Here is a 20871-nt window from a genome sequence, read left to right on the forward strand (position 1 = left end):
ATGCTATTCAATGCAATTTGACCCAATGGGGAAAATATGATGCTCTGCAATTCAATATGGTACAAAGAGTTTGCTTTTATTTCTTTTCTTCAGAGAGACAGCATATAATAAAAGTGCCTACTGACGTTTAATACATGGCTCCTCACAAACACGGCTTTTTAGTGCAAAACAAAACAAAAAAAAATTACTATTAAATAAAACCAAATGTTCTTTTCGTGTTCTGTGTCCAGAAAGATGCAGCTCTACCTCTGCCATGTTAATCTAAATTCTATGTAAATCTTAGGACATGCCTTGGTCTCCGGAATGTTGTGATGAGTAGCAGAATTCACATAGCAGAACTCCTCGTTTCGCAAGGAGAAATCAATCTACATACATAATATTGGTCAGAAATTCTTTGTCGCTTTCTAAATAATTAAAGTGAAGCGCATCTAATAATAATTATATAAAAATCGTGAAACAAATGCCAACTTGTTTTCGAAGCACACATTTTTAAATTGATGCATCACATCATCATATACTTTCTTTCAGCTTCTCCCATTAGGGGTCGCCGCAGCGGATCATCCGCATGTTTGATTTGGTACATGTTTTTACGCTGGATGCCCTTCCTAACACAACCCTCCCCATTTATTCGGGCTTGGGACCGGCACTTAGAGTGGCTGGGGTTGGTTCCCTTACCGGGGATCGAACCCGGGCCACAGCGGTGAGAGCTCCGCATCCTAACCACTAGACCACCAGGGGACCTCATCACACATCATATAAACGTATATATACTTATGTGGGTATATAATATATATAGAGTGTCTGTGTGTAGGCAACAAATAAAAATTCTAAAAAGTAGAAAGCTTAATCGAAAAAAGGGGACTTACCTATTACACTGACTTTAGCAGAGCATTTAGCTTGTTCACCACGCTGGTTGAGGAGTGTAATGGTGTATGTTGCCTCATCTGACTTGTCTGCAGCTTTGATCCTCAGAGAGAAAATAGTGTCTCTTTGTACCATGATGAACTTGCTGCTTTCAAACATAGTCTCATTTTCCTTCAGCCACTTGGCCTTAGCTCCCTCTGAATTAACTTCACAGTTAAGAACAATTTCTTGCCCTTCTTTAATCTGGGTGTCTTTGACAGGAGTGATGATCCTCAGTTTCTCTTAAAAAAAAGAAGAAAAAACAGAAAACACTTGTAAACATTTCTACGTATATCTATATTAAAGTAGAAAGAAAGGAATGGATTTAAAACACTTACCAATCACATGTAAATCTGCAGAAGCCTTGACAGACCCAATGCAGGCAGTGAAGCTCCCTTCATCCTTCAATGTACAGTCTTTAACAATAAGAGCTCGATCCTTGCCATCACAAACAACCTCATACTTGTCACCAGTTTGGAGCTCCATGTCACCTCTGAACCATTTCACTTCATAGGTCTCTTTGGATACTGAGCACACAAATCTTGCCTTTTCATCCTCAACCACTTCCTGGCTCTGGGGCCTAGAAATAAACTCAGCTGCCAGTTCTAATGAAATATAAAGATAATATTGTATTATATGTATATGCAATATATGGTCTTCAAATTTTTGCAGCCAATAGACATGCAAAAGATAAATTCAAATAAATAAATTTCAGTTCTTTACCATTGATCTTTAGTGTTGCTGTAGTTTGTGAAGTGGCAAGTCTGCAGGTGTATTCTCCAGCATCCTTCATCGAAAGGCCTTGGATGATAAGGATTCTCTTTCTGCCATCTGTAACTTGTTCATATCTACCACCCTCAGGCAATTCCTGATCTCCTTTATACCATGTAACCTCTGCACTGGACTTGGAGACCTCACAGATCAGTTTAATACTGTCAGTTTCAGTGCCCTCAACATTAGCAAGGTTCTTTGTGAATCTAGCCTCCTCCTCTGTAAGCAACACAATTTAACAAACATTAGTTTTTCTAGTAGAGATTTTGTATGTACAGAAATGAAATGGACAATAAACTCACCAATAACAGTAAGAATGCCGGAGGATTTGGAAGTTTTCGCATCGCATTCATATTCAGCTTCATCATCAAAGACTGCTTTGCTTATGATGAGAATACGCTGCACTCCCGTGGCGATAATCTCGTACTTCTTGCCCTTTCTAATTTCCATGCCATCTTTGTACCAGCGGACCTATTAAAATAAATGGCCACAAATGATTTCCAACTTTATTCTTATAGAGTTGAATTGAACTGCAGTTTCTTGGTAAGTGAATGTAGTACCTTGGCACTTTCACGGGAAACTTCACATTCAAACTTAGCAGATTCCTTCTCCCTGACCTCAACATCATGAAGAGGCTTAGTAAACTCGATATGTGGAGCTGATAAAAAAACATAAAAAAAAAACATGAGCATATCATGGATATCTGTTATCCAGTGAAATAAAACAATTGATTACAATTTTAAACTGTATTGTTAGATCTTTTTTCGAATGTCTTTTCACTTACGCTCGACACCCAAGAAAGCAGAGGTCTTGAAGTGTTTGGCATCGCATGTGTATGTTTTGGAGTCATCGAGAGTACAGTCTTTGATTATCAGCCTCCTTATACGCCCTTCAGCCACCATGTCATACTTCTTTGTTTTGTGAAGTTCCTGTCCGTCTCGGAACCATGTGACATCAGCTTTCTCTCTGGAGAGTTCGCATTCCAGAATAGCAGTTGCCTCCTCTTCAACAGTCTGGTCCTCCAAGGGCCTGGAAAACTCGACAGGTGCCTCTGTTGAAAAAAAAAACGTTGTAGAATGTGAATATACAAAATATGATGATTTTTTCTAGTATGAAAGATCACAGCAGAAATTTGGAATGCAAAAATAAAAAAAACTTTTACCATTTACTGAAAGCATGGCTTGGGCCTGAAAGTCCTTTGCTTGGATCTTCACAAAGCCAGCATTGGTCATCTTGATATCCCTCAGAGTCAAGCTGTGCAGTCTGCCCTCTGATCTGGTAACCACCTGCAATATACAATAAGAGCTACTTCAGGGAAAATCTTATTTGAAGACTAATAATTTACAGTAAAATTAAAAAATTTGCTTATTTTAGGTTATTTGAGAGAATTATATACGTTTTGACTTGATATATATACGCATATAAATATATTGGGGTTTAACGGTACACATATTAATACCGAAATTTTTCGGTTTGGTACACATGCGTACTAAATGCAATCTTTTTTACGTGCAGAACATAGTTACAATCTGAGTTTCCTCAAATAAAGTGGCGGACCGCATGTTTGTTTAGACTCTGCTGTGTACTTTGAGCATTTTTGTGTTCATTATTTTTAACCTTCAAAACATACATGACAATGCCAGTGGAAAAAGAAAAAAAAAACGAAACTCTAAAGAATCATTAGCGATAGCCGATAACCAGGAAGCGGCTAGTGACTAACGCTAGCGATATGGATTAAGGATTTTAATTTTATCACAAACATAGTAATATGCAGGATACAACTTGCAATCAATTGAAAAGTTTAAAAAATAAAAAAGTTAATTTCTTGAATCTTGAATCTATAGCGCTATCGTTAGTCGCTAGCTACTTCCTGGTTTGCGGTTAACACTAGCGATATTGATTCTTTAGGGTTTTATGTCCAGCTTCTAGAATTTCTCTTAAAAGAATAAAATCCTGACAATTTCACATATTGAGGGAGTGAGTGAATGGAGGATGGAAGAAATGAAGACATTTGTTAAAGCATGCTGAAATAAATTGAACAGTTAAGTAGAAAATTGAATGTAAAAAACACACACATACACATCTGTATTACTAACAAATCTGTAAATACTAACAAATGTAAACTATTTAATTTAATTGTTTCCATTTTTTTTATTTAATTAATTTAATTTGTACCAATTTAATTGGTTACTCAATATAATAAAAAAGTGCACTGCATTAATTGGATTTATTCTATTTTTATAAAATATTATAAAATATTATGTTATATATTATTTAACCACGAAGGCATTTGATAAAAAATGTTTATATTTATTTGTGCTGCAAAAACCAATTGATAAAATTGATAATGAAATTCGTTGTCAACGAATGCCGTTATTGATTAGTGGGGCCGCACAACGGCTTAGCGTGACGGAAAGAGAACACAGCCGCTTGTGAAAATGGCGGACAGTACAGGGACTTCAGGAAAGTCGCACAGGATTTGTTCTGTCGTGACTCACGAGCACCATGTTGTGCAATCAGATCGCTCGTAACATCGTGATGAAGTCAATTAAAACGCTGCAAACAGACACTAAATCTAAAATCAGCAAATAACAGCAGCAGTAAACAATGAAATTTTTTTGTCACTGTTGTGAGTATAAGCGAATTATTATGCATTTGTACACCAGTGCATATTTTTTGCTTTTTTTTAAAATCAAGCCTGTTAGCTTGCTGCGTTTCTCCATTTCTTTCCTTTTTTAATAGCATTTGTCTACAACAACAGTTAAATTATCTGCTTTCAAATATATATATATATATATATATATATATATATATATATATATATATATATATATATATATATATATATATATATATTTAAAAAGTTATTTATTATTATTTTTTTTTTTTTACAGAAAGAAACCCAGCATGAGTAAATTAGTTTGAATCAGAAATCCCATCTAAATTGAATATAGTTAATCTTAATATGTGGCTTTTATATATAAATAACCTGAATTAGGGTTTTATATTGCTATAATATGCAAAAAAAATCTAATAAAAAAAAATAAATAAATTATCAGTGTAATTGAAAAACAATTGTCATATTAATCGATTATCAAAATAATATATATACTATATATTTATACACACACACACACACACACACACACACACACACACACACACACACACACACACTAATTATTGAATATTTCTTTTAATTAATGGTACATCATTTACACCACTTTGTCAAAAGAAAAAAGCAGAATTGTGTTAACTCTAAAATTGTTGCTGTAGGTTGGCCATATAAGATGGCAAAACATTTTTTTAATAAAAAATAAAAAATCCAGATACAAAATTTGTAATTTTGTAAAGTGTTTTGAATGTAATGTGTGAAGGAGACTTTAAGTAGTGATACAAAAATATATTTCTTTGTAACTACAGAAATGAATCCAGAAAATCAATCCAAAATTGTTAACACATAGACATAGATACATTTATATCTCTAATACTTACAGTTTCACTTGACTCCATTTTTGTTGTTCCAACGAACCATTCAACAGCAATGCCTTCATATGAAAGCTCACACTCAAAAGTGGCGGTTTCTCCAGCTGTGACTGTGACATCCTGAAGGGGCCGCAAAAGGCTAATTGTTCGAGCTTGGGATCGGAAAAGAGTCATTATTAGTACACTATTTATAAAAAAAATCCTTTTCCTTAAAAAAGCTTCAAATCCTTGTTATGTTCTAAAACTTAACAAGCAGGGAATTGCCTGTAAACTTCAAGTCAAGTCAAAAAGCTTTTATTGTCATTCAACCATGTATAGCTGATGCAGTACACAGTGAAATGAGACAACGTTCCTCCTGAACCCAGGTGCTACATCTAAGTTTGTGCTACTTGTAGCACAAACTTAGATTCTAAGTTTATCAATGGGAGGTGCCTGTCATTAGGCATATCATGATATCATGTAATGCAATTGGTTGGCTGACAGGATAAGGGATCCTGAATTGTAAGGGTTCCTCCACCCCCTCTAGATAAGGCTAGCAGAGTCTAAAATAACCACATGTTCTGATTGGATAAAACCTAAGCATTTGCTGATTGCAAAATGGCTAACAAACACTTGGTATCACTCGATGTTTCCTTTATAGAGCTAAGTGTCACTGTAGTCAGTATTGCTATACGTTTTCAACTTTTTTCCTTTAATTTTTCTGCATCTACTACTGAGACTCTTGGACAATCAAGGATTGCAGTAAAAACAATATTGGTTTGGTAACATGAAGAAAAAAAAATGCAACTCATATAAATTAATTATATATATGTATGTATGGATGGCCTGTGCCCCAAACACACACACACACACACACACACACACACACACACACACACACACACACACACACACACACACAAACACAAATCCTGTAACTCTCACCTTTAACTCTGAGCTGAGCACTAGATTTAGCATTAGCAGCACTGAAGTCCACAGCACCAGCCATGTCCATGCGTACATTATACAGAATCAAAATGTGTTTGTTGCCTTCTTCTTTAATCTCGCAGTCCTAATTAGAGAAAATATTTAGCATCGCTAGTGTTGATTTTTGATTTAAAAAGTATGAATATTTTTTAACAACTTTGCTTATCTGCGATTCTTACAGCTGACTGATGTAAAGCCTCTCCTTTGAGTTTCCAATGGCCATGGACATCCTCTTCTGAAATCTCTACCTCAAATCGAGCGGTACTCGTCTCTGTAACCTCCACACTGTACAGTGGACGGGTGACCTTAATGTCACGCTCTGTGGAAAAAATAAAAAATTTAATGCATTTTTTCTTTTTTTTTTCTACTTATGTTGTGCTAAATTATATTTATATCTACCTTCAATGTTCAGCTTAGCTGCAGTTTTGTCAGAACCACAGTCACAGACATATTCGCCAATGTTGGCCTTCTCAGCCTTCCTCACAATCAGAATGCGTTTCTTTCCCTCAGCCTTGATAAGGATGTTCTTGGATGGGATGATCTCTGTGCCGTCTTTAAACCATTTTACCTCAGCAGAGGATTTGCTCAGTTCACACTTCAGCACAACCTCATCCTTCTCGACTGCTGTGTAGTCGTGGAGCTTGGTAATGAAATAAGCTTCTCCCTCTAAAATTAGTAAAAAAAAAATTACATTTTATAAATTATAAATAAAATGATATAGATAATTTATCTAATATTATGACTTAAATGATATTATATATAATTTTATTTATAAATTATATTAAATGTACTAAAATATTTCTGTAAATTAACATATTTACCAAGCACTGTAAGCATGGCCTCTGAGGTCTTGCCAAGAGCTTCCACTTTAATGAGTGAGGTATCATCAATGGACACCTCTTTGAAGGACAGAGTGTGGATCTTGCCATGTTCAGACATGTGCACCACTTTGCTTGGATGCAAACGGACATCATTTTTATACCAGCTGACTTGAATTTTTTCATGGGAAAGCTCAATACTGAACTCTGCCGTCTCACGCTCCTTTACAGTGACGTCCTTAATGGGTCTCACAAACTCAAGACGAATACCTAAGTGTGAAATAAAAAACATGGAAAAGAAAAAAAATTAAGTATGGAAAAGTGGTTAGCTAAGTATAAATCTCAACCCTTGCTATGTGATTAACCATATTTCTTATACCTTGGATGACCAATTTGGAAAAGGATCTCTTGTCCTCAGCTTCGAACATGTATTTCGCCTCATCTTCATAGGCAGCTGATTTGATTATGAGTATATGTCTTTTTCCTTCTTTTTGAATGTCATATTTTTCATCTGCCTTCAGCTCTTGAGAGCCCTTTAGCCATCGGAAAGTCTTTGCCTCTCTTGACAGTTCACATTCAAATCTTGCCTCGTCCTTCTCGTATACTTGGACATCACTCAAAGGTGTTAGGAATGTGATGGGTAGTTCTGTAATATGAACATTTAATTTCAATTTAATTTACAAATTGTCTTTATTTTTTTGTTAATTGGAGAACAAAAGAACACGGTAGAAGAGCATTACCTTTTACTTTGAGGTTTGCAGCACACTTAGCATTTGCTCCCTGGAAAACGACCTCTCCTGTCTGGGCAACTTTGCAGTTGTACAGTGTCAGTGTGTGTTTCGCACCCTCTTCAATGATCTCAACATCCTGTTTAAAATAAAAAAATAAATAAATAAATAAATAAATAAATAAATAAATAAATAAATAAATAAATAAAAAATTTGTATAGCTATTTATGTATCTGTAGTAGCTGTAACAACTTCTTCTTCTTCTTCTTCTTTCAGCTTCTCCCATTAGGGGTCGCCACAGTGGATCATCCATCTCCATACCCCCCTGTCCTCTACATCTGCCTCTTTCAACCCAACTACCTGCATGTCCTCCCTCACCACATCCATGAACCTCCTCCTTGATCTTCCTCTTTTCCTCCTTCCTGGTGGCTCCATCTTTAGCATCCTCCTACCAATATACCCCATGTCCCTCCTCAACACATGTCCAAACCATCTCAATCTCACCTCCCTCACCTTGTCTCCAAAACGTCCTACATGCGCAGTCCCTCTAATAAACTCAATTCTAATCCTGTCCATCGTCATCACTCCCAACGAAAACCTCAACATCTTTGGCTCTGCTACCTCCAGCTCCATCTTCTGTCTTTTACTCAATGCCACTGTAGCTGTAACAACTTACAGGTCTAACAAAAGAGCAAAATTCCATGCTTACAGCTGAAGGTGTAAGGACTTCTCCCTTCAGTTTCCACTGGCCATGGATGTCATCCTCTGAGATTTCAACTTCAAATCGGGCAGTCTCTCCATCAAACACTTCAACTCCATACATAGGCCGGACCACTTTCACATCACGAGCTGAAATAGAGTAGTCTGTATTTAGAGGTACTGAAGTTAAAACATGACAAATCACTTATTTGTGAACAAGTCAAAACATCACCTTCAATGGTAACATTGGCTGATGTCTTATCTGTTCCACAGTCACATGCATACACTCCTTGGTCTTTCTGCTCCACTTTCTTAATGTGGAGAACCCTTCGTTTACCCTCGACCTTTATGGCGACCAACTTTGAAGCCATAATTTCAATCTCATTATGGAACCACTTCACAGGAACATCTTTGCTGAGCTCACAGTCAAGAGTGACCTCCTCTTTCTCAACAGCAGTGTATTCTTGCAACTTGGTAATGAATTTCGCGTCACCCTCTTAAAAAAAATAGAGCTGAATTAGAAAATTCATATGCAGAAAATCATTCAAAGGTTTATAAAACATTCGGTTGTGTTCCTTTTTTGTACCTAGTAGAATATGAAAGCAAGTAGGTACCAGTTATCCATGAATATCACAGATATTACAAGCTCACCAGCTTTCATTCAGAATGAAAAATGACATCATAAAAATAATAAAGAGAAGAAAAAGGGTTACCTATAACCTGAAGCTTAGCCTTGGTTGATATTCCTTTAGCCTCTGCCCTTATTTGACAAGTATCATCTAGTGTGACTTCTTTGATTTCTAATATATGCTTTACCCCTTCAACATGTATTATTACAGTTCTGCTTGGATGCAATCTAATTTCATTTTTGTACCAAGTCACAGGCACGTTCTCATGAGAGAGCTCAATATCAAACCGAGCCGTTTCGGTTTCCTTTACGGTTTGATCCTTTAATTCTGAGATGAACTTCAGCCTCATACCTACGATGCCATACATCGGATATCGTTAATATCATTGTAGAAAACATTTCCTTACACAGGGTTAGTCCATGGTTTCGCACTCTGCAGGTCAAGTAGTATTTTTGCGCCAAACGATTACCAATAAAGAGGAAGGATAACCACTTACCCTCTACCGTAAGTTTTGCTGTTGATGTTTTGCCTAACACCTCAATGGTGTATTCTCCCTCATCATCAAAAACACAATTATTTATTAGCAAAATGTGTTTTTTTCCATCATCAATGATTTCATAATTATTTCCGGACGTAATAATATCAGAACCCTTAAACCACATCACTTTAGGTACATCCTTATTGATTGAACACTCAAATCTGGCCTGTTTCTTTTCAGGCACAGAAATATCTTTTAACGGGTCAGTGAATTCGATTTCCATTTCTGGGAGGTATGACATAACATTGAGCTCAGGAGGATACAATACTTCAGTGATATGTAACAAAAGATATTTACATCCCTCTTTATCTGGGAAGATAACATTTTAATGTGTGCTTTACCTTTCACTGTAAGCATAGCACTTGTCTGCGCATTCAGAGCTTGGTATGTAACTTCACCAGATTGATCAAGCTGAACATTTTTCAAAGTAAGGAATCGCTTCTTCCCTTCAGCTTTGATATCACATGTCTGGAAAAAAGAAAGAAATGTGTCAGATGTACATGTGCAAAGTGTTGGGCAGTACACAAACCATCTCACTGCATTTCACTGCATGTCGTATCCTGTATGTATGTGTATGTGACAAATAAAATTTGATCTACTTGAGTAAAAAGTAGAGATACACTGAAGTAAAAAGTGACTCCAGTAAAAGTGTCCCCCTAAACTTTTACTTGAGTAAAAGTACAAAAGAATTCAAATGTACTGAAGTATCCAAAGTACTATGATTTATTATGGCTATAATGTTCCTGTTATCATTTTTGTCACAAGACTCTTTCCCTAATCACCTCAGTTTATGTGTAAAGACTCAAATGTGACTCTCAGCACACTGAACAATTAATAGAACGATATTAATGAGTCTGTACACTGTTTGATACACTGATTGATATCTATTACAATTATCATTAGCCCAAAACCTTCTTCGTAACAACTTAAAAAAAATTTCTTCCATCATTTATGTTAAATGTGAACTATGGTGGGTCTTGTAAGGAAATTTAACCTGGTCTTACCGGTGATCTTGTTAGAACTTGTCCTTTAAGTTTCCATTCGCCAAGCACGTCTTCCTCTGAGATTTCAGTATCAAACTTGGCCTCCTCTTTTTCGACCACTTCCACACTAGCCAGGGGTTTCAGGACCTCAGCTTCACGCTCTGAATTAGTGTTAAACGTAAAAAACGTGAACCTTTAAAATTAACAGAAAAAAAAAAAAATATATATATATATATGCAAAATACCATGCAACTTACCACCAAGTGTGAGTTTTGCAGTGTATCGTTTGCCCTCAACTTCCATGGCATACTCTTCAACATCATTTGGTTGAGCATTCTTGACAGTCAGAATGATGTCTTTTCCATCCTTCTTAACTTCAGTTTTTTCTGTAGGCTCATTAGGAATCTCTTCATTTCCCTTGAACCATTTCCAGTTAGGAGTATCTTTGAAGAGTTCGCACTTAAAGGTAGCAGTGGCCTTTGGTTTCACATGCTGATCCCTCAGTGGTTTCACCAACCAGTCTCTGATGATTTCTGTGAAATTCATATTTTCATATATTATCATATTTCCATTGCTAGTATTTTAAAGATATCTCACTTTGTGGGAATCACTTTGTGTTTTTAAAGTCATATACATACCCATAACCTTCACAATTGTTTGAGTTTTGAGATTTTCACATTCACATGTGTAAATTCCAGCATCGTCATCGTTTGCGTCCTGGATTGTCACAGCATGTTGCAGTCCAATAATATTAATGGCGACCTTTCCAGCAACTGGTTTGAGCTCAGCGCCGTCCTTTTTCCAGACCACATTTCGGTCTTTGTTCAACTCACAGGTCAAATACATGGGCTGTCCTTTGAGGACAGACACCTCCTCCTCCAGGGTCTTGATAAATTTAACAGGCAGCTCTATTTATCATAAAAGGGAAAGTAGTTATTCTAAATTTAGCCAGGAGTGCTGGAACAGTTTATCAGTTTGAGATAAGACATAAACCCACCTTCAACAATAAGTCTGGCAGTGGAGGTCTTCTCTTTGTTTCCCAGCTTGGCGACACATGTATACTCCCCTCGGTCAGAGAGCTGAACATCAATAATGGCCAGTTTTCTGTCTTTTCCATCAGATGTAAACTTGTGTTTTGGACCTTCCCTCAGGTTGCTACCATCCTTCATCCATGTAGTTATAGCAGTAGAAGGAGAAATTTGGCACTCAAATACAGCGGAGGAACCGATAGACTCGGCCTCGAGCAGCACAATGTCCTGAAGTTCTTTCACAAACTTTAGAGGGACAGCCTTAAGCTGGAAAGCAAAGGGGGACTCTGCAGGAGGTTTGTCACCTCCACCACCAGGTCTGAGCCCTCTTCCACGTCCCGCATCACCAGGGGACGGGGTTTGGCGTGCTAAAAGGTGTATGTTAGAAAGAAGATTAACTCCCTAGTAGAAACAGGGTGTGAGCTTATTAATGCTTATTAATGCTATACCTTTATGGCCACCGATCAGGCATAACATTATGACCACCTGCCTAATATTGTGTTTGCTGCCAAAACAGTCCTGACCCATCGAGTATTAATAGCATAACATTCTTTTGAGCTATAGGAGCTCGTCTGTTGGTTTGGACCACACAGTCCAGCCTTCGCTCCCGACATATATCAATGAGCCTTTGCGCCCCATGACCCTGTAGCCGGTTCACCACTGTTCCTTTCTTGGACCACTGTTAATAGATACTGACCACTGCAGAGCCGGAACATCTCACAAGTGCTGTAATTTTGGAGATGCTCTGACACAGTCGTCTAGCCATCACAATTTGGCCCTCATCAAATTCACACAAATCTTTACGCTTGCCCATTTTTGAGGCAAATTTGAGGACAAAATGTTCACCTACTGCCTAATATATCCCATAATGTCATAATGCCTGATCGGTGTGAATGTATGTATATATCTTTTTTTAAACTTTATCAGAACTTACGTCTAAGCCCTCTGCCTCTGCCTAATGCGCCTTCTTCCTTGGGTTTTCCATCTGTTTGAAATAATGTAGCAATAGCACAGAATTGCAGTTGTCGATTAAACTATACATAACCCAAACTCACAATGATTGGAAGCCAGAAAGATTACATCTGTTGTTTTTTTATGTCAGAAAGACATGCATATTATTAAAAAAGTTGATGTAAATTAATGATGTACATTTAAAAATGAAGATTACAAAATGGCTACTTAAAAAACATAATCTGACAAACAATGACATTGACAACAAACACAGAAACAGACATCCACGTACAGACAATAATCGACACGAAAAAGAAACCAAAAACAAGTGAAAGGGTGGTGAGGCTTTGCATCAGAAGGGTGGATGAGCTTATGAAAAGAATGAAGGGAAGACATACTTGGAACAATGTGGAAGACGATGCCTAATATGTTAAACATTTAGTTGGTGAAAGTTAAATTTAAGAATGTATATTATTGGTGATTATTTTTGAAGGCCAGGGCAGGGATGAGATGCCAATGGTGAGGTTTTGGTCTCCCTCTCACCTATTGTGTCCTCCGTGCCTCCTGGAGTTTTGATGGCTCCATCCTCTAAGGTGGTACCAAATTCTTCTCCTTCTAAACTTTCAGAAGAAGCGAGCTCCCATCCCCAAATTTCTTCATCTTCTGCTTCTTCCTCATTCTCATCTTCAAATTCTTCCTCGAAAACTCCTTCTTCTTCTTGCTGAGTTGGAATCTTTGCGAGCTGCACAGCTCCAGGAGATAACTCTTTCATTAGCGGTATTGTTTCAGGATGCTGCTGAGATGCCTTTTTCTGCTGAGAAGTGATTGCAAAGTCTGTTATACCTTTAGGTGTAGGAACCTTTTCAGGAATCTTTGCACTGGACTTCCTCTGCAGCAGAATGGATTCAGATTTGGGTGATCGAATTCGTTTCATTTCTGCATCCTTTTTGACAATTTCAACAGGCTTCAGGGATAATTTCTCTTCTTCTATCATTTTTGCTGGATCTTTGAGAGCAGGTGTTTCAGATTCGTCTTTTGGACTTTCTCTTGGTTTGGTTGTCACAGTCAGAGAAGCTTTTTCTTCTTTAGGTTTCTCAATCATTGGTGAGATGTTTTCAAGCTCGGCATCTTTTTTTATGTGCACCACTGGTTTTAGTGATACGTCCTCTTTTTCTTCAAATTCCTTTATTATATGTTTACCCTTTTTAATAATCAGTGGTTTTGCTTCTTCTTTTGGACTTTGTTCTGTCTTTTTTACTTCAATTTTAACCTTGATTTCTTTGTCTGTTTTTTCCTCTTTTTCTAAACTATCCTGATCCGTTGGTGTTCTGTAAGAGCATGCCTCCACCTTATCATTCTCTGTTGGAGTTCTTTTTGCTTTTGTGAGCACCTCCGGCTCTTTAAATACATCTTTGTCTACTAGAGTCACGGGTTTTGGCACCACCGCTTCTTCTATCTTTTTAGCTGTTGGTGCAATTTCCTTTTTCTTTATAGGCACAACCTTTGGTTTATCGGGTCTTGCAGCTGGTTTCAGCACTACTTTTTCCTGATCCTGTTTGGTTGATGGTATCTTGGGTATTTTTTTGGTAATTTGACCTGGCGTCTTAGGACTCTCTTTTTTTGATACCTCATCCTTCATGAAATCTGCTTTGGTGTCTACCAGTGGAACTTCATGATCAGGTTCAGGATGCCTCTGCTCTTCTATTATCATATATTCTTCTTGTTTTCTTTCAGGATCTTTTATTTTTTCAGTCATAAGATCACTTACATCCTTTTTTGGTTCATAGCTACTAGGGGTTTTAGGCTTTGAATATATTTCATCCTTCTCAGCTTTTTCACTTTCCTGAAGAGTCACCCCGGATTGTTTATATTGCCATTCCTTTTGTGTCTGGCTCATGTTTAGCTGAGCTGCAGCTTTATGCTGTTCCTCTTGGTCTTTAGATCTTCCAATAACTTTTTTTAAGACCGGCATATCCTGTTTCTCTTGCTCACCGATGGGTTTAAGATATTTTTCTAAGGCAATAAATGTCACATCACAAACAGCACAATATCCAAGACACAGGACAGCCAAATACACAACATTCAACATGACTGATTTGAGTTTAGCCTATTCAGGGTATTGGAGACTAATACACATAAATACACTATATATATGATGAGAAATCATCTGGATTCCACAAATATGTAGCACTTATTTCATTGTAATAACTATAACTGTACCTGAAACAAGACTGACAACAGACACAATACACGGAAAAGCAATTCAAACAAAACCAGAGAAGTGCAATTATTAATAATTAATAGCATAACTTAAATTATTAAAATATGCAGGAAATAATAAAGTAACATACCTTTCTGAACTGGCCCAGGAGTTTGAACAGGACCATGATCTGCAGAGATTAGCCCATTTTGAAAGAGAAAACAGTCACGATATGGTTAATGGTAAGGAGTAACAACAACAACAAAAAAACCAGCACTAATACACAGTAATATTCAGTCAGAAGCTTCCTTGAATACTTTAAATAAAAGGTCCTAAAATTTGAACAAAGTGCCTCTTTAAATAAAAAAAAAATTCCATGAAACCCCTCAATACAGAACATCATGGTGTATTTATTATTGTAAAAAAAACAAAAAAACTTTTATTCCTGAACTTTGCACACAGTGTGTATTCTGAATTCATTCCTTAAAATGTATTAGATTTAAATTCTTGAATTTGAGTTATTGACATTATTTAGTTATTTCATTTTATTAATTTAACCCATTTTGTAATTGAATTAAACACAAATAACAAATCCAACATACCTTTAACAACACAATAATAAATAGAGCTCGGCCAATTTAGCGGTTTTGGCGATTAATCGGCACCGATAGTTGAATGCTGAAACTGTCGGCAAAAATCCATAACGATAGTTTAACCAGGTTTCATTATACAGTATGAAAGGGTCCTCTAGAGATGATTCACTGACACCATGTGCTATTTATTTTAAGTTGGGTTTTTTTATTCATTTGGGATGTAACACTTTTTATTTATTTGGAGTGTTACTTTTTGTTTTAGCTTAAATACATCTTTAATGCTGTGTATTTAATAATAGAATTCAAATATTAATTTTTAATTAGCAAATTGTTATGATTCAGTACTGTTTTTGTAACAAAGTTCAGTACTCTTTCACATGGAATGTTATGTTTAAATTTTTTGATCTATATCCGTATTCCATCCAGTATTTATATAAATATCCGTGGAATAATCAGCAAGTACGATCCAATCTAATAAATAATATATCTCATCTCTCATCTCATTTACTATATAAATAATAAATATAATAATTTTGATAATGAATTTAAGGTTTCCACTGCTGAATTGAAAAAAAGAAATAATAATAATCGCAGGTTTTCTTGACTATGCTTATTCTAACCTTGGATTTTAGACCCACTGGTTTAGATTTGTGCAAATATAACAGCTGTATTGTAAAAAGGCAAACGAAGCAAATAGTTGCTAATGTTTAGACATAATGAGACATAACGAGACAACGCGAGCAAAATTAAGCTGAGCAAACAAACAAACGTGTTAGTAAGATACACTGATATATATATATATATATATATATATATATATATATATATATATATATATATATATATATATATACACACACACATACATATGAATTCTATTATATATATATATATATATATATATATATATATATATATATATATATATATATATATATATTTTATTTTTTATTTTTTTTCTTATATATAAATACTTTTCTTATATCTATATCTATATCTATCTCTCTCTCTCTCTCTCTATATATATATATATATATATATATATATATATATATATATATAGAGAGAGAGAGAGAGACAGAGAGAGAGATAGAGAGAGAGATAGATATAGATATAAGAAAAGTACAGCAAATGGTGTACATAACCAACAAAACCAAAGTGGTAAAACAAACTGCAAAAGTCATAGAAACAGGCACGATACCTTGAGGAGGAGAGTCTGTTTCCTCAAAAGGTGTCTCTGTTGGCTTTGGTGCCTCAGGTGTTGGCCTACTCTCAACAGTTTGTTCTTTAAATAAAAGCATGTCATTGTCAGAGTCAAGAATCATGTGCATTCAAAGTGCATAAGTGTTAAATTACATACAGGATGAAATGTACATTTCAAAAGAATATAAAATCAGATAAGACAGAGGCAAAGCAAGAAGAAGAACAAGACAGCTGAGATTGAGAATGTACCTAGAAGAGGAGAGATCTTTTTCTCAACTGGCACCACTGTGGGCTTTGATGCCTCAGGTGTTACCTTCTTTACCACAGTTGGCTCTTTAAATAAAAGCATAGCATGGCAACATATAATAAATTAATGAAAAGTGTAAGAATATTGACATTCAATTCCAGACATGGAAGTAAATATTGTACCAACCTGGCTTTGGTGCCTTAGGTGTTGGTGCCTTCTCAAGAGTTGGCTCTTTAAAGAAAAACATGCCATTGTCACAATCAAGAATGGAAAGAGCTAATACATTAACACCCAGACAAAGTCCCTATAAAGGCAACATAAACTAAAGACACAACATTCTCACATTATATATAAGACATCAATAAGGAAAAACATTTGAGACCCACAAAGGACATTGAAACTGAAACTCTACCTAAGGAAGGAGGTGCAACCTTCTTCTCAGGTGGCACCACGGTTGGCTTTGGTGCCTTAGGTGTTGCCTTCTTTACCACAGTTGGCTCTTTAAATAAATGCATGACATTGTAACAAACGTACAATTATGACGGACACCTAAGAAATAGTGAAATAAAATAGAAGACATTGACATAATACTTTACCCTTTTGCACAGTTGGTGCTACTGTCGGTTTTGGTGGCTCAGGTGTGGGCATCTTTTTAACTGCCGGCTCTTTAAACGAAAGCACATTGTCAGTTTTAGGGTGTTACAGAACAGACTTTTCAGTTCACAAAAACAAAAACCGGATCAAAAGGATCTCAAACTCTGCTGAAGACTTAAATAAAATAAGAAGACTCAAAGAATAAAGGAACTTTCAAAGATGTCTCTACCTGGACCAGGAGAAACTTTGTGTTCAACTGGGACCACCGTTGGCTTTGGTGCCTTATCGTGTGTTGCCTTCTTTACCACAGTTGGCTCTTTAAATAAAAGCATGCCAATTAAGAAATGAGATTGCGCATGGAAAAATTTCCTGCATTACAGAATGTGCAAATGACACATGAAGAAAAAGACCTAACATAGCCATAACCTGTTTTCTTAAGGACACATGAAAGTCAAGACAATACCTTGAGGTGGAGAGACTTTTTTCTCAACTGGTACTACTGTGGGCTTTGGTGCCTCTGGTACTGCTTTTTTCACCACGGTTGGCTCTTTAAATAAAAGTATGCCAATGTCATCAACAAGAACTGAGGCTATGTTATGAAATTCAAATAGAGAGGAAGAGAGAAGGAGAGAACAGAGGGAAAAAAAGATATGGAAACCAAGATAATACCTTGAGGTAGAGAGACAGTTTTCTCAACTGGCACCACAACTGGCTTTGGTGCTTCAGGTGTTTCTCTCTTCACCACAGTTGGCTCTTTAAATAAAAAAATACCAATGTCACAGTCAAGAATTGATATTATTCATGGAAAGAGGTGCCGAATGACTTTTTCGTGTTACAAAGAAGAAGAACATCTAACAACCATTACATATTACAATAAAGAAACAGAAGAAAAAAAACAATGAAGAAAAAAAATACGCATGGAAGTCAAGACAATACCTCTAGGTGGAGAGACTTTTTCCTCAACTTGCACCACCATTGGCTTTGGTGCTTCAGGTGCTTCTTTCTTCACCACAATGGGCTCTTTAAATGAAACAAAAGCAATCAAAGTCAATAATAATTATTATTCATGGAAGGAGGTGCTATATTACTATATTTTGAAGTTACACAGAAAAGGAACATCTAACACGGTCATCACATAAAGATACAAAGACAAGAACAGTGAGTAAGAAAACCCCACAAAGACAAGCCAAGCCAACCTTTTGGTGGGGAGACTTTTTTCTCCACAGGCACCACTGTGGGCTTTGGTGCCTCAGGTGTTGTCTCAGGTGTTGCCTTAGGTGTTGCCTTCTTCTCCACAGTTGGCTCTTTAAATACAAGTATGCCAATGTTGCATTCAAGAATCGATAAGATAAGAGATGCACATGAAGATGAAACATTTCAGCCACATAATTTTGATATTTATATATATATATATATATATATATATATATATATATATATATATATATATATATATATATATATATATGGCACTGAAGAGGAACAAAATACATGTCGATTACATGCCAACCCAGACAATACCTTGATGTGGAGAGACTTTTTGTGGCCTCACTGTTGGCTTTGTTGCCTCAGGTGTTGGCTTCTTCTCAACAACTGGCACTTTAAATAAAAGCAAGCCATGGTCAGAAAAAAAATACACAGACCACATTCTTCATTACATAAAAATGTTATCATTTTGTCTTAAGAAAACAATATAACTTTTTTTTTTTTTTACAAAAAAGAGAATGTAAGATATCGCTTGCCTACTCGGCAAGCATTGCAAGAGAAGATAAAGAGTAACTTGTTTAAAGTGCATAAAGACTGTAGACATTCCAAAAGGAATGCTCATGTACCTCTTTCAGGAATTTTAAGCTCTTTCTTTATTTGAATTTCATTTTCTTTGAGTTTTCCTTTTTTAATCGACACAACCTCTTTTGGTGCCAACGCTTTATCAACAAATTTTGGTTTCGTTTGGGACACTTCAGACATGAGCACCGAGTCTGGAAGCTTTTTGACTTCTTCCACAACATTCAATGATTCAGATGTCTTCTTGGTTTCTGATTGTGTGACAGTTGCTTTAGTCTTCATTGCAGGAATCTTGTCCTTCCTTACTGTTTCTGTTGAAGGTAAAGTCTTTTCGCTCAACGAATCCACTGGTTTAAAAACTCGTTCCTCAGAAACAACCTTCTTTTCCACATAAACTTCCTGAGTGTCTTCAGGTTGACATTCTATAGAGAAAAGCTCATCCCTTGAATCTGCTTGCCTCACTTCTGTAATCTTCGCAGTTTCAGATGTAATGTCCACTGTGCGTAAAGTCTGTTCAACTCTCTTGGGAGCTGCATGGACTTTAAGATGAAATAAGATGTAAGATCGCACAATGTGGCAAGAGAAGAACAACACACACATGCATGTGAAAAAAATGAAGCCTCACAAGTGCTTCTCACATAGCATTACATTCGAAACAAAACTTGTTCCACTTTAATCATTTAGATATATAACCTGATGTAAATATATCTGGACTTTTTCCTGCCTTTGATTTAGATAGTGTACTATCAATCTAACCACTTATTAAAAACAAAATCCTACACAGACAGCCATCCAGATGACACATACCTATGGCAGGACCAAACTCTGTCTTCTTTTGAATTTTAGCCACTGGCCTTTTTTCAGGCACTGGCACTTCTGTAATATTAACTTTAGCTACTTTTAGGGAAGTCTCTTCAGGACAATACTGAATATCCTCCCTTTGATATGAGGATTCTTTTGAAATCACTGTGTCCACAAATGGGGCCACTTCATTTGTCTTAGATATGTCCACTGTAACCTGAGTCTTTGAAAACTCTTTTGAAACTTTCTTGGCAGGTGCAATAGCTTTAAAGATAAAACATTGAAACCATAACTACCATATGGCAATAAGCAAATTATATTCAATAACATTTCAAACTTAAAATGAAGGTTTAGGGACTGAAATGGAAAACAGGGGTTGCTCTGAAATTAGAATGTTTTTTTTTTTTTTTTTTTTTTTTGGGGGGGGGGGGGTGTATTTATTTAATCATTTCATCCAACTTTCTTTTTGTACTGACAACTATTAACCAATCAGGTCATTATGGTTTTATGGTTTATTATACTAAATGGAATAGGCTGCATATCTCATTTTTACGGAACTCTTGAACATGTAACTTTATAAGAATATTAAGAATTACAGAGGAAATCCCCTAAGAACAACCAATCATACCTGGTGCCAGTTCCTTCCTCATTGGAGGTATAGCTGAAGTTTTTTCTTCAGATAGTGTTTTTTCAGTTTTAACTTCAGAAACTTCAGGTTTCAACATACTGTGTTCAGGTTTATAAGATTCGCTTTCAGTTTCATGAAAGATTTCCTTTGCCACTGTTTTCTTAGACAATTCCACTTTATGTTGACTTTGTTCAACTCCTTTTGGAGCTACTAAGAGTTTAATGATGGAAAAAAAGGATATCACTATGTGGAAATGTACCATTTTATCTTACTCTGAACATAGATTTCTCTAAAAATAGATTTTATTCTAATATTTTCCA

General features: G+C 36.1%; 1 protein-coding gene across 15 annotated transcripts in view; it reads right to left on the bottom strand.

Moving 5' to 3' along the window:
- The window catches only part of ttn.1 (titin, tandem duplicate 1), a 151510-nt gene that overhangs the window by 81570 nt on the left and 49069 nt on the right, over positions 1-20871 (bottom strand). For 4 of the 15 annotated variants that reach the window (XM_083536187.1, XM_083536182.1, XM_083536196.1 and 1 more), the window contains exons 63-102: positions 20552-20761; positions 19930-20187; positions 19170-19661; positions 18859-18936; positions 18534-18641; positions 18274-18357; positions 18007-18090; positions 17801-17884; positions 17567-17653; positions 17340-17408; positions 17156-17242; positions 16930-16974; positions 16746-16829; positions 16495-16578; positions 14852-14890; positions 13044-14513; positions 12484-12534; positions 11519-11917; positions 11160-11429; positions 10779-11054; positions 10543-10682; positions 9880-10006; positions 9497-9763; positions 9085-9351; positions 8604-8867; positions 8382-8521; positions 7685-7811; positions 7324-7590; positions 6948-7214; positions 6526-6792; positions 6306-6445; positions 6085-6211; positions 5170-5312; positions 2837-2960; positions 2459-2725; positions 2235-2332; positions 1977-2145; positions 1627-1893; positions 1242-1508; positions 867-1145 (exon numbers count right to left, since the gene is read on the bottom strand). In XM_083536187.1, coding sequence (XP_083392313.1) covers positions 867-1145; positions 1242-1508; positions 1627-1893; positions 1977-2145; positions 2235-2332; positions 2459-2725; positions 2837-2960; positions 5170-5312; positions 6085-6211; positions 6306-6445; positions 6526-6792; positions 6948-7214; positions 7324-7590; positions 7685-7811; positions 8382-8521; positions 8604-8867; positions 9085-9351; positions 9497-9763; positions 9880-10006; positions 10543-10682; positions 10779-11054; positions 11160-11429; positions 11519-11917; positions 12484-12534; positions 13044-14513; positions 14852-14890; positions 16495-16578; positions 16746-16829; positions 16930-16974; positions 17156-17242; positions 17340-17408; positions 17567-17653; positions 17801-17884; positions 18007-18090; positions 18274-18357; positions 18534-18641; positions 18859-18936; positions 19170-19661; positions 19930-20187; positions 20552-20761 — 8373 coding nt within the window. The remainder of the gene's footprint in view (positions 1-866; positions 1146-1241; positions 1509-1626; positions 1894-1976; positions 2146-2234; positions 2333-2458; positions 2726-2836; positions 2961-5169; positions 5313-6084; positions 6212-6305; positions 6446-6525; positions 6793-6947; positions 7215-7323; positions 7591-7684; positions 7812-8381; positions 8522-8603; positions 8868-9084; positions 9352-9496; positions 9764-9879; positions 10007-10542; positions 10683-10778; positions 11055-11159; positions 11430-11518; positions 11918-12483; positions 12535-13043; positions 14514-14851; positions 14891-16494; positions 16579-16745; positions 16830-16929; positions 16975-17155; positions 17243-17339; positions 17409-17566; positions 17654-17800; positions 17885-18006; positions 18091-18273; positions 18358-18533; positions 18642-18858; positions 18937-19169; positions 19662-19929; positions 20188-20551; positions 20762-20871) is intronic. The other 11 variants (XM_083536186.1, XM_083536185.1, XM_083536183.1 and 8 more) reach the window with 5 other exon arrangements.

This window comes from Silurus aristotelis (assembly GCF_946808225.1).
Source record: "Silurus aristotelis genome assembly, chromosome: 3".
Taxonomy (NCBI): Eukaryota; Metazoa; Chordata; class Actinopteri; order Siluriformes; family Siluridae; genus Silurus; species Silurus aristotelis.